The sequence below is a fragment of the Suncus etruscus genome, chromosome 19, assembly GCF_024139225.1.
Source record: "Suncus etruscus isolate mSunEtr1 chromosome 19, mSunEtr1.pri.cur, whole genome shotgun sequence".
Taxonomy (NCBI): domain Eukaryota; kingdom Metazoa; phylum Chordata; class Mammalia; order Eulipotyphla; family Soricidae; genus Suncus; species Suncus etruscus.
The window spans coordinates 41110550-41124454 of NC_064866.1; the positions used below are offsets into that span (position 1 = coordinate 41110550).

Consider the following 13905-nt stretch of genomic DNA (forward strand, 5'->3'; position numbering starts at 1 on the left):
GGTTGAGCTGCCAATTTAGTCATCAGTCTTTTAATCTATGACTTCATATATCTGCATATGCAGGCAGTTTTGATTCATAGGCTATGTTGTTATGAAATAAATCCATGATTTCCTGAACAATGTCACCAGCCATCCTTTTATTTTAGACAAAATGAGGAGTGATGATACATTTGAGATACACATTTTAAATTTAAACTTATTTAAGAGTACCGCTATATAAAGTCAGAGCTAAAACATTGGAGTGGTAATATTAATAAAAATATATCTGCTTATCCCGTAACTAATATAGATATATTCTTGCTCAGGGCAAAACTGGATCTGTACGGTTGTAGAGAACATAGCCTTATAGTTCAGATCAGAGGAGGCACTTCGGGATCATCTTCAAAGCTTGAATCTTCCTCTTGCGGTCTAATTTTGGGTTCAGCTTGAACTCTTCTAGCTGCGTGTCTTTTCTCTTGAACAATGTTAGCTACATCCGGGAAGGAGTGCTTGCTAGGATCAACTTCTAGTTTCTCGAGTTGTCTGTGTCTATAATGTTCAAAGGAAGAAAAAAAAAAGAGATCGGAGGAAAATAGCTCATGAATCATTACAATTACATATCACAGAGTTGTCATTTATTTATTTATTTATTTATTTATTTATTTATTTATTTATTTATTTATTCAGAAAACACTGGCAGGTGTCCTCTCTGAAAATAGTAACAAATTAAAAGATTGTCACTGCTCAATCAGATGAGTGTCTCACCAAGGAGGATTTAGATCCTAAGAAAGAAAAATAAGGAGTTACAGAGTTTTAATGAGGTGCAGAATATAATCATACACAGGCAGTAAGAAGAAATTGAAGAAGTCCCAGGGCTGGAGATTCTGCTGACCTAAGACTATATTATTTTAACAACTGAAAAGATAGCCATAGGTCTAGCCCACAGCCAGATCAATAAGAGAACCACTCTAAGTAGTTGTTACTTTTGAGCAAAGCCTGGACACCGCTGTTTCAGACAATGCGGCCTTGTGGTTTGGCTTAGCTCATTTATGCTACAGATTCAGGGCCATAAGAAAGCTTAGCCACTAACTCCTGTTCCCACAAGAACTAGCTCCTGCTGCCTGCACCAAATTCAGTCTGCAATAGCTAGGAAAAAAATAGGAAAAAAAGAACTTCCAAGGCCAATAATTTCTCTTATCATAGTCATAAAGAAAACTCTGGATAATATAGGTTCTTTGGTTGCTTTTCTGGCAATTTCTGGCAATCTGCGTGCCTAGATTTGGGCCCAGAAACAACTTGTATACTTGTTTAGAGTTCCCTCCCTAGTCATTTTGATAAAATTATTTTGGAATCATTGCACAATTTAATCTCAGCAAATATATATATATATATATATATATATATATATATGTGTGTGTGTGTGTGTGTGTGTGTGTGTGTGTGTGTGTGTATACTGTTGTATTGCTGTTGTCTAGCACAGCAATACAATGTCTGTTCAAACAGGTAATTTTCCTGTTCACATCCAATAGTGCTCATACATAAAATTTATCACATTGTTATGCCATTGCTTCATTCTACTTCTGTTCTACTCATCTGACATCTTTAAATCAAAGATTTTGTCATTTTTTAAAATCTGTATTCTTGGATATCGCTTTACTATGTACATACTTGCTGAAAAAAATGAAACTAAAAATGATTATACTATTGGATATTGAATTAAAATAAAGAATGATATATTTCCTCCAGAAAATTGTAGTTAATTTAGGAATTATTCATATATCAGACACAATCTGTTGGAGGGAGGAAGTTTAGTCTTTTTTGGGAAAAAGTAAAACTACTCTTCTTACCCTCATTTCTGTTATCTTCACAGAATATGAAGTCCTTTGAGTATTTTATTCTAATTTGTACTATGATAATTAACATAAACTTTCTGAAGAAAACCACCAAACATAGAAAAGGTATATAGTACTTTTTTCTGAAGACAGATATTGTACTTAATAAATTCTATAGGAAAGATAGCTTTCAAAGAGTTAATAAAAGTCACTACATGTAGCTCTCCTCTTAAAGTAGCATTTGCTATAAGAATTTTTAATAAAGGGGCGAGAGTGATATTACAGCAGGTAGAGTGTTTGCCTTGTACATTGCTTCCCATATAATTCCCCCAAGCACCAGCAGGAATGACCCCTGAGGGCAGAGCCAAGAGTAAATCCCCGAGCACTTCCAGGTGTGACCCAAAAACCCAAAACAAACAGAGAATCTCTAATAGAAAATGCTATCTCTGTAACAAGGAAATATCTAAGATCATCTATTACAATTGTGTTGTCCTTGACTTTGAAGGAAAACAGTTTGTTTTATAACCCTATGTGTGCCTAATTTAATGAGAAATAGAAATCTGAAAACTACAAACATTGGAATAAAACTGCACATCTGAAATTGATCATAAGACAAAGGTGAATTTGATTCCCCCATCTTTGCAACCAGTATCGGAACTTTTTCCTATGTAGTAGCATATGAACAAGAAAAGACATAGGGTTGAGAAAATAGTTCTTTGAAGATATACAGAAAATCTTCTTTGAAAATAATCAACAGATAAGTTAATAAAATTATACTAATTACAAAAGTGAATTACTTTCTCTAATTCACAAAATTATGAACAAAATATATGATAGTAAAAAATTATGAGACTGGATTTTACCATTTTAAATGTGTTTAACCATTTTAAATGGTTAGTTAATGACTTTAGTGTCTTACTTGTAAAAATTTATTAAAATTTATTAACTTGCATATATCAGTAAAAACTTAAGGAGAACATTATTTTAGGATAACAATTATCACATCTAAAATTAATAAAGCAAAACCACAGAAAATAATTATAAGAATTTCTTGAAAAAGAATCAAATAAGTAGGTGCTAAGCTTTTATCAATGCTATAAGAAAGTTCTCGGGCCCAGAGAGATAGCACAGTGGCGTTTGCCTTGCAAGCAACCTATCCAGGATCAAAGGTGGTTGGTTCGAATCCCGGTGTTCCATATGGTCCCCCGTGCCTGCCAGGAGCTATTTCTGAGCAGACAGTCAGGAGTAACCCCTGAGCACCGCCGGGTGTGACCCAAAAACTAAAATAAAAAAAAGAAAGTTCTCTATAAATTAGTTGATATATTTGATAGACTTCAAAGTAAATGCCTGTATTTGGTATGTGTATTTGTGGTGTGTGCAAATGTGTGACAATTTATTTCTAAAATGTACAAAGTGAAAGACAAAAAAACTTCTTTTAAGAAGATTAAGTTGAGGAAACTTTATAGAGTACACAAGTATCTTTGTAGAAAATATAAAATAACATAGTCAATATAATCGACTAAAAGTAATCCTGCAAAAAATAAGCAACCCTAGCAAGACTATAAGACAGTTTGACAGCAGCGTGGAGAGAACAGGTACGTAATCAGCCTTTTACTACAAAGGCCCACAATAATTTCTTAGGTATCTTATACAGGATTACAGGTAAAGAATAGGCTGGGAAATCACTGACTTCAAAGGAAGCATTTCAAAACAATATGTTTTAATGCCTTATTCTCACTATATTAAAAATAATTTCTCAGCTTTTCTGTCCACAGGGGTTCTAAGATACAAAGGGTGGACAACCTAAGGTGGTATCTCGGTGATCAGTCACACAAGAGACTAAACTCAGCTTTTATTATGAAAATGTCTCGATAAAACTCTCTAACATACCCTTTATCTCTAGGCTATGCCCTTTTTTAGGACCTGAAGCACATGACCAGCCAGACCACCAGACCACCGAAACAGCAACTGTGACCCACAGACTTATACTACAGGTCCTACTCATTGAACACGTTCAAGCAAATTAACATTCTCTTGCTCTTTTCTCCTCTCTTCTCACTATTTTTTTTCTTTTTCTTTTCTCCTTTTCTCTCCATCTTCTTCCTCTACCTTTTCCTCCTCATTATCATCAATTCAATCCATGTCAAATAAAAACCACACTGTTATCTCCTCTTTAGGAAAGGAAAGTTGATATATAAGATGCTGCAGACATTATTGCATAAGGTAAACACCTATATAGATAAATGTCACTAACACAATGTTTAGTACTCGAGATGCGAAACCTATATGTATCCAGAAGCTGATCCGTAAGTTTCTTTACCTTACATGTATTATATTTACCTCTCTTTCTATACTCAGCTTATCTCCTGCTCTCCCCACCTCTAGTCATTAAACTATACCCAAGCTAACTTCTATATTTTTATATGTGGGCAGGAGACCACAGAGATAGGAATCCTCCTTAAGAGCCAAACCTAAATTATAAACAACCCATACCTATAGTGTATATAGCCCCTCCCATATACTATCCCCGTTTCCCCCTTTCGGAAATCTGACTATTCCTTCACCCCTCAATCCCATCCTGATTTCCCACCTCATTAAAACTCTTCACTCTCAGTTCTTAATAGTAGGTATTAAGAATGACCTCCTACCCCAATGAACCAGTATCCAGCACCCAAACGAAGGGACACCCACTCAAGTCCACACCTCGTCCCCAACAAGAAAATACAACCAACCACTCAAATCCACACCTCGTCCTCGACAAGAAAATACAACCAACATCCCTGCTGACTCATTCTGTGTGGCCCTCCTTACCACCTCTCCCTAACGTGGACTGTCGCTTGATACCAGACTTTGTCCCAAAAGGATCCCCACTGCAAGAACTCTACCCAAGACTGCCCTGCCACAAATCTTTTCTCAATCTCAAGAAGGCCGGGCTGTGTGATGAAAAGGCACCCTGGAGCACACACCCCACAAGAAAATCTCAAAAGACATTGGGGAAACCTATACTTCCATCATAAGTATAAGACCTATATAACACTACTTCATAACCTGTTTTTCCCCAATTGTAAGGTAGTCTCCAGCATCCTTTGTTCCTTCAATTACATTTTTTAATTAATTAAAAAATTTTTTCTTTCTATATATGTGAGCATATATATTGTGATTTTTGTCTTATGTCTATTTTCTTCTCTTTCCACCCCCAAATGCACCAGCAATATAAGATAGCACCATTTCTTCCTGCAAAGACATACTAAAAAGGGGGGAAATCTTATGCATAAAAACAAGCTTTTATCTACTAGAGATAAGAACTCATACTTTTTTACAATACAGGGGCACCTCCCACCTTGAACATATATATGTCATGTGCACCCAACTTAAACCCCAGGGAACTAGACACCTACTGTCCAGCCTCGAACCCTAGATCCCAGACATAGAAACAACACAGTTCTCCACAACAGCTCCAGGAACCAAATTCCCTCCGGGACATCCTTAATACTGCACTAACACCAACATGTGCCAGCTCTAATATGGTATCCTGACAACGAGGAAATGGGAACAACTTGACCTAAGAGCAGTTTGTCCTACCTCACCAGCCAACGATAAGACAAAATCAGAAGAATTGTCACCCTTTCCAAGATCGCTAGCTACAGATGATTGACTCTTACAACCAAGACTGGTCAGTATATATCCTGGGACTAATAGAAAAAACCCTAGAATAGGTTTTCATCTACGATCTGTACAACAAACAAGATCTCTAATTCCAGAAGTCTGACTGAGACAATCACAACTGAATGGGTTATTGGAAACACAACGAAAGACTCTATCCCAGGCTCCATTCTAGGATCAGCGCAATGACCGAGACCGCCAATTACAGAAGATGGATTAAAATGACACTGAAGGAACAGAACTTCTAGAACCACAAAGAAAGATTTCAGCATAAGCTCCATTCCTTGAGCTGTGAGATACAAAGATCTCTAGATACAGAAGTCTGAGTTTATCACCCATGAAGGAGCAGAAGTCTTCCATACACCACAAAAGCACCGAGGGGAGAGTTAATGAATATGCAAGAGGTCTATAGTTAATCCCATGACAGTATACTTCAAGGGTGGAGAAACCCTTATCTCTTAGGCCAAGGGAATTCCCTCTCTAATGTCCCCATTATTTACTGTGCCTATGCAGAAAAAAAGCACAAAATAATCTTTTTTATTCATTTATCTATTTACTTACTTTTTTCGACTCCTTTGTCTTGATGTTATTGCTGTAGTGCTCACTGGATATCTTATTTGATGCTTCTTTTTATATAGTTGTGGTGTTTGAATTCTTTGTTTCCTTTCCTCTCTCAAACTGAGGTTGAGAGCGTCTAGAAGGACTCGGCCCATTTTTGGCTGTTTTGATTTTTACCCCATTTTATTGCTTTTCTTTTCTTCAAACAAAGCCACATAACTTGAATTATCTAGTTCCACCTCTCAAATAGAGGGGGGCAGTAAGAGAGAGTACCAGGACCAAACAGATGTATGATCACTAAGTAGTAAGCTAGACACAGACGGGACCACTTATTCTAGCAGCCCGGGGAGTGAGGGTGGGGGATATGGGATACAGGTTGGGAACGGGGGTGGAGGGAGGGCAAATTTGGTGATGGGAATTCCCCTGATTCTATGTAATATGTACCTAAAATATTACTGTGAAAGCTATGTAAGCCAATAGGGTCAAAATAAAAATTTATAAATAAAAAAAGATACAGTTTGATTTGTAATAGTCAATCACGGAACTAGAGGCCAACCATGATAAATACAGTTTCAAATGGAAAACATGATACCATCTGTAATAGAATTTTCACAAAATAAAATGGCATGAAAATAAATCTAGCAAATATGTAAAAGATTCATTGACTAAAGATTTGATGAAGGATAGTAAATAAAAATTAAATAAATGGAGAAATAGACTATATTTGTAGGTGAAGTGGACTTAAATGGTGAAGAGATCAGTTCATTTGTCAACTTTTATGTGTGTATTCAGTGTATCAATCAAAACTGTAAGTAGAAATGAGGTAAGTCAGTTAAAAAGAAGACAAGTACTTATATGTGGAATTTAAAAAAGTAATACCCCCCTCAAATCAAGCAGAAAGCAAATGGGTTATAAAAGTATAGGGGTGGGAACAGGAAAATGATGTTATCTTTGGATCCAAACTGACAATGAATCATAAATAAGCCACTACTATTTAATAAACAGTAAAGTCGATAGACACCAATATTGTAGTATAACTATACAGAAAGTTAGAGGTGATAAATATTTCTAGAGCAATCATACATAAGTTTATTATATTAATATGCAGTAAACACTAAATTTATACAATGTAAAATATGTTAATGGTTTTATCTCAGAAAGGTTAATAAATGATTACAGATTCAATGTTTATATTGAAAGACCAAAGACATAGAATTGCAAGCACTATATTCATGAAGAACAAAATTAGAAGGCTGACAAACACTACTTGAAACTATCAAGATATAATGACTAATACAATGGTTTTGGTCCAAGAATAGACAAATAGACAATGCAATAAAACAGGGGTCCAGTAATTGATTCCTATACATATAAATAAATAATCATTGACAAAGGGGTTACAGACAAAGCAATAGAGCACAATCTTTCCAAACAAACATATTGGTAAAACTAAACATTCATGTATAAAAATAAATAACTAAAGCACCTACAACTTCAAAAATTAATCTAAATTTATCAATGACCTAAAAACAAAACTATGAATATTTTGCAAGAGAACAGGAGAAAAACATGAATTTAGACATAGTGATTATTTTTTATATTTAACAACATTTGAACTTATTCAATTTACCCACTTTGCTTCCCCCCTTTCCTTCTGGCAACTATTAATTTCTGAAACAAATAACCCTGGCTTTATAACTCCCTAAATTTATGATCTTGGGAAAATGATCTAATCTCGTTAAGTCTCAGTACATTAGATATAACAGCACCTATACTGTAATTATTTTGAAGATTAAGAACACAGCATCATATAGCAGAGTGAGCGCTCACTAAATCTACTGTTTAAAAAGTTTGATCTTTATCACACAATATCATAGACTCACAAGCTATCATTGAACCTTCCCCCAAACATGACCCCATTTTATCAGCATTGTGTACAAAACCCTGCTTCATTTGCCCTTTCCCCCTCATTCACTATTTCTCTTACATGAAAGCAGAACCACTTTGCATAAAAGAGGGCTGGAGGGCCTCTTTCAGGTCTTGTAGGGTATTACTACATCTGTAGGCCTTCTTGCTCTCAAACCAATTACTTGTCTGACCTCATTCCATAGGCAGTCTTACAACAGCTGTTTGGTTAATGGGACTGCCCCGGCAGAGATTGAAATAATGGGGATAATGAAGTTTATCCATGATTAAAGAACCCCACAAACGTCTTTTACAAAGATGTATAATGTATAGTTGTGAGCTGATTACTTCTTAGCAATAAAAATGAAAAATAAAGGCTTTTAAAAATACAGCAGGAGGTACTACTATGAAGAACTATGGTAAGATATCTATAATTCTCACGTGTAATCACAGTAATAATGGCTTTCCTGGGGTCTGAAAGAGTGACTTGGAGCCTCATTCTGTGATTCTGCACAAATTAGATTCAGACTTTTTAAACATGTTGATACTAGTGGGGGTTAATTATGACTATTCATAAAAGTCATAATGCCATTGAATCTCTGTACATATATATATCAAAAATGAAAATCATCAAGCCAGGAAATATGAGTGGATTTCCAAGGATAAAAGCAGCAGCCCACTTTTCAGAAGGAATTCATTTTCATACCTGTTGTTCAAACAAACCCATGTTTGAAAAGTTCTACAAAATGTTGACAATTAGTTTTGAATATATGAATGCCTACATGTTTGCATTATGCAAGTCATAAATATAACACTGCTCAGGTATTTTTATAATGATAATTCTAGCATATATATTTGTATACAAAGATGGTTTGCCTTGACTCAAAATAGACATTTGCCATCTGGATGAAAAGAGCCTAGGAATAATAAGTAGAAGAAAATAACTGGTCTATTCACTCTATAGAAGAAATAAAAAAAATAATGAAAAGTTTGTCCAAAATAAAGGCTGTCACTGCCTACAGAAGGAAGATGGTCTTTGTCCTGGTTCTCCTGAATGGCAAAACTAGAATCTTAATCTAAGATAAAAAAGAGGCAGTCTAACATCAGAGAATACCAAGAATGAGGTGAGAGGGAGAGAGAGGAGATGGAGAGGGAGGGAAAGGGAAAAGTCAAGGAGAGAGAGAAAAAGAAAGGGAGAGAGAGGAGGAGATAGGAGAGAAAGAAGTAAAGAGGAAGACAAAAGGAGAAACAGGGAGAGAGTCTAGAGAAAAAAGGGTGAGGAAATATAAAGAGAAAGAGGGGCCAGAGCAGTGGCGCGGAGTGGTAAGGTGTCTGCCTTGTCGACACTAGCCTAGGACGGACCTCAGTTCGATCCCCTGGGATCCCATATCATCCCCCAAGCCAGGAGCGATTTCTGAGAGCAACCCCTGAGCGTCACCGGGTGTGCCCCCACCCCCCCCCCAAAAAAAAGAGAAAGAGTAAGAGAGAACAGATGGAGAGAGAGAGAGTTTTGCTGGAAATGAAGCTTAAGCAAATATGGAAGGTGACCTATGGTTAGATTGAAAGGTGATCATACAATTATTCTCTTCGTCCTTGCAGTCCTGGGAGTTTGGGGATATATGAATGAGGTAATGTGTGGGTCAAAAGAGTGAGAAAGTGTGATCAGTATTTTGGGCAAGATGTGGCACAGTTTCAACATAGCATGACTGCAAAACTCACACTCTTGGTTTTCATTCCTCGTTCCCCTATCTGGAAAGAGTGAAAACTCCAAGGACTAAGTCTATTACTATTGGGGGCCAGAGAGATAGTAAAATGGATAGGTAGGGTGCTTGCCTTACATACAGCCAACCCCTGTTTGATTTCTAACCTCCCATATAGTCCTCAAAACCCACCAGGAGTAGTCCATAGTGCAATATCAAGAGTAATCCCTGAGGGGCCGGAGCAGTGGTGCAAGCAGTGGGGTGTTTGCCTTGCATGTGCTAACCTAAGATGGACTTTGGTTTGATATGGCATCCCATATGGTGTCCCAAGCCATTAGCGATTTCTGGGTGCATAGCCAGGATTAACCCCTGAGCGTCAGCGGGTGTGGCCCAAAAGCCAAAATAAAAAAAAAAGAGTAATCCCTGAGCATCACTGGGTATCACACAAAACCCCAAAATTATTTTAAATAAATCTATTACTATGATTGAGCACACAAAATAAGCCCTGTCATGAAGTATGTGCTCAGTATGTGTTATCAGTCAATGCTGTTGCAATCACCACTCTAATGTCACAAGAATTTAGCTTTATGTATGCACAACATTCTGCGATTGTAACTTGGTGAGGGAAGGGTCCTTAGGACAGTGGTGGAGAGAAGCTGGCAAACTAGTAGGTTGGTGTTGCAACCAGGGATCCATGAAACAAGGTACATTCTAATCACAATAGTTTGATAAAGAAATCAATATAACTACAGACAGATTAAGAAGTGATACCTTTTGTTTGCTTGTTCTCTACTGCTATCCAAGTTACTTTTCACAGACTTGGATACTGGTTGAACTCTTGTGATTACTTCTCCAACCTAAAATAAAAAAAACACCCATAAGCTTATATATACACTATAGAAAATGCACCTTATATATAATACATAGATAATAAATGATAAAATGTTTTATGAGTCTGTAAATTTCAATGTACAGCATGAGAAAGTAATATATCAGATGTGTTAATAGTCTTGCCAAGTTATAAAATATATGTTGATCGTCAAAGAACAAACAGAGAAATAGGATGAATTATTTCATCTGATAAATATTATCTAAGAGCCAATGGTAGAGGTCAGTATGCTGCTTTCCTAGAAACTCCAATTAGCCTTCCTCCTAAACCAGATCTTCTAACTTAAGACTAGAATTCTGCACTGGCATGTCAGGCACTTAATCAAATTAATGGTTGAGATCATTTGCTTGGTGATATTTGGTTCTATTTAGGACCTCAACATGTCTATAGCATATATGCTTCAATCATGAATAACACTGAAGCAAATGCATCCTCATCTAAGGCACCAGACCATCAAATTGGAGAAATGAGTCCTCTCCTAGGCAATCACTCATTGATGCTCTTCTAGGCAACCAATGTGATGTTATATGCAATGATGTAAGAATCAGTTTCTTAGAGAGTTTTATTATTTTCTATTATTTAAAAGATTAAATCGGAAAACATCTGTATATGTGTGGGTTAGTGCAGCTATGTTATACAGAATAATAGAATATAACTTTGACTTTCCTCCCATAGATTTCATGAGAGGCCATATGTACATTACAGAGAAAAATAATCTACAGAAACTCCAGTCTTGCTGTGTATATACTCAATACCTAATTAGGAAAAATACCTTAAAGCATCATAAATGGCTTATATAATAACAAGACTTTTGATGAGATTCGAGAAAAGGAAAAGTGAGTACTTTTGAATTCTAAAGAAAATAAATTTCAAGTCTTGAAGTATTTGTAGAGAAACACTTTGAAAGAAGTACAAACTTCATAAAAAATTGTAGAAGATGAATAGAAAACTACAATAAAAACTAAACTCTAAAAACTAAAAATAGAATGGAAATAGTGAAAGAACCACAACAGCACCAAGTTTACAAACTAAGTAAAGAAAGTGTTTCAGTGGAAAGTTCCCTTCCCACTCCCCAAAGCGTGAAATCCATCATACATGGTGTATTTGAAAGGAGTTAATAATACTGACGTGGTTATAAAATAATAGTAATACTAAAGTACATTTTGCTGTTTTCAAATCTATTTTATACCATAGCTTTATTTCTTTTGATTAATTTCTTGATGGCCAACATGGTTAAATTTCTAGACAGAAATCTGGCAGACTATGGCTATTTATGCTACTTCATATCAAAATTTAATTGGTTTTGCAAGATCTCTAATTCCAGAGATCTGGAATAATGACTTTGACAACTGCGACTGAGTAGAACTTCTGGAATCATAAGGAAAGACTCTATCCTAGTGTGAAAACCAAGATCACTAATTACGAACACTGACTACTACAACTTCTGTTCTGGAGAACTTCTGGAACCATAAAGAAAGATTCTATCCTAGACTCTGTTCTATGATATGTGCAAATACCAAGATCTCTAATTACAGAGGACTGATTTTGACAAACACAACTGAGCAAAATGTTTCCTGGCACTATAAAAAGACCCTGGGGTTCAACAATGAGCATGTCCAGAGCCTGTAGTTGTTCCCAGGACAATATGCTTGAAGGGTGGAGAAACCCTGGATCTCTTCCAGTGGTCAGCAACCTGCAGCTCCCGAGTCACATGTGGCTCCTTACATTTTTAATTTGGCTCTTCTGTGTGCCTGGCGGCAGCTCCAGGAGTCAGGACTCTGCTCCTAGCCTCTGTCAGTGTGCGCCCTGTGTGGCTCTCAAAATAAATTTCAATCATGGTTTTGGCGAGATTTGGCTCAGTTGAAAAAAAAAGGTTGCCGACCACTGGGAATCTGACAGACCAAACATAGACTGTTTTCCATTGACGAGGAAACATGAACCCTGGAAAAGGAATCAGTGTGACTGAAAAGCTCGGAGCACCTCCAACTATGCAAGTAGGCATCACTTTCCATTGCACATGATACATTCATGAAAATAAGTCAAAAACACAAGCTTGAGCACCATTCAAGGATCATACATTTAGAAAAATAGAATTTATATAGAAGGATACCAGGTGGAAGAAATACATTTTCCTTAATGGCTGAGAAAGATAACTGCAGACAAAGTACCACTGTCCCACCACACACTACACATATAGGATTAGGACAAAGAAATTGTCCGAAATTGGGTGGAGCAGGAGCTAGTAAAAATTCAATGAGGAAGTATCTTTTATTCACATTTTGGTACCAGCTATAAGGAGAGACTCAGCTATAAAATAAGCATTCTCAAGTTAACACGTCTGTTTGATAAGAACATATCAATATACTAAGTCGAAGATATAAATTCTATATTATGGTGTACTTTAAAATGTTTTCTAATGGGCCCAGAGAGATAGAACAGTGGCGTTTGTCTTGCGAAGAAGCTGATCCAGGACCAAAGGTGGTTGGTTAGAATCCCGGTGTCCCATATGGTCCCCCATGCCTGTCAAGAGCTATTTCTGAGCAGACAGCCAGGAGTAACCCCTGAGAACTGCCGGGTGTGGCCCAAAAACCAAAAAAAAAAAAAAGTTTTCTAACATGAAATATAATAGTATAGACAAAGTGTTTGATTTTAGTGCACTACATATAAATACCTATATAGGTGTGTGGAGAATTCCCTGCATCAAATAGCAAGGAAGAAAAATGTCTACATGTTCTGGAGAAATAGCTTAGTGGGAGAGCAGATGCCTTCTAACTAGGATGTGCTGAGTCTGTCCCTGACACCCTTTGAACCAAAGGCCATTGTTATGGAGTCCCTTTGTTTGAATTCCAGTGTCCAGGAGTTTTGCTGTCAACCATCATCCTCTATTCCAGGTGCTTTGGATGGATCTGGGCTTGATATTCCTTTTCCGTTTTTCCTTTTGTTCATGGTCTAGTAGAGTCTCTTTTTCTGTATTGTTTCCATTTGTTTTTATGATCTTTGTTGGGTTTGGTTTTCTTTGGACTTGAGGCCAAAGCTAGCAATATTCAGGGTTCCTGCTGACCATGCACTGAGGATGGACTCTTGATGTGGCCCTAGGGACCAAACTTAGGTTAGTTGCTTGGAAGGAAGTGCCTTACCCACTGTACTATTTCTTGGCCAATGTTTTGCTTTTGGGAGCCATTTCTCCTTTCATTTGCCTATGCTCCCTCCACAAGAATGACATAGGGTAAGCATTTATCGCATTGGTGCGCGTCTTTGCCTACATTATTTTTTTTTGGTTTTTGGGTCACACACGGCAGTGCTCAGGGGTTACTCCTGGCTCTACGCTCAGAAATTGTTCCTGGCAGGCTTGTGGGACCATATGGGATACCGAGATTTG

General features: G+C 36.9%; 1 protein-coding gene across 1 annotated transcript in view; it reads right to left on the bottom strand.

Annotated features, from left to right (window-relative positions):
• Positions 1 to 303: 303 nt before the first annotated feature.
• The window catches only part of DNAAF11 (dynein axonemal assembly factor 11), a 133850-nt gene continuing 120248 nt past the window's right edge, over positions 304 to 13905 (bottom strand). Inside the window, exons 12-13 of the mRNA XM_049765628.1 lie at positions 10409 to 10494; positions 304 to 528 (exon numbers count right to left, since the gene is read on the bottom strand). Of these exons, the coding sequence (XP_049621585.1) occupies positions 351 to 528; positions 10409 to 10494 (264 nt within the window). The 3' untranslated portion in view covers positions 304 to 350. The remainder of the gene's footprint in view (positions 529 to 10408; positions 10495 to 13905) is intronic.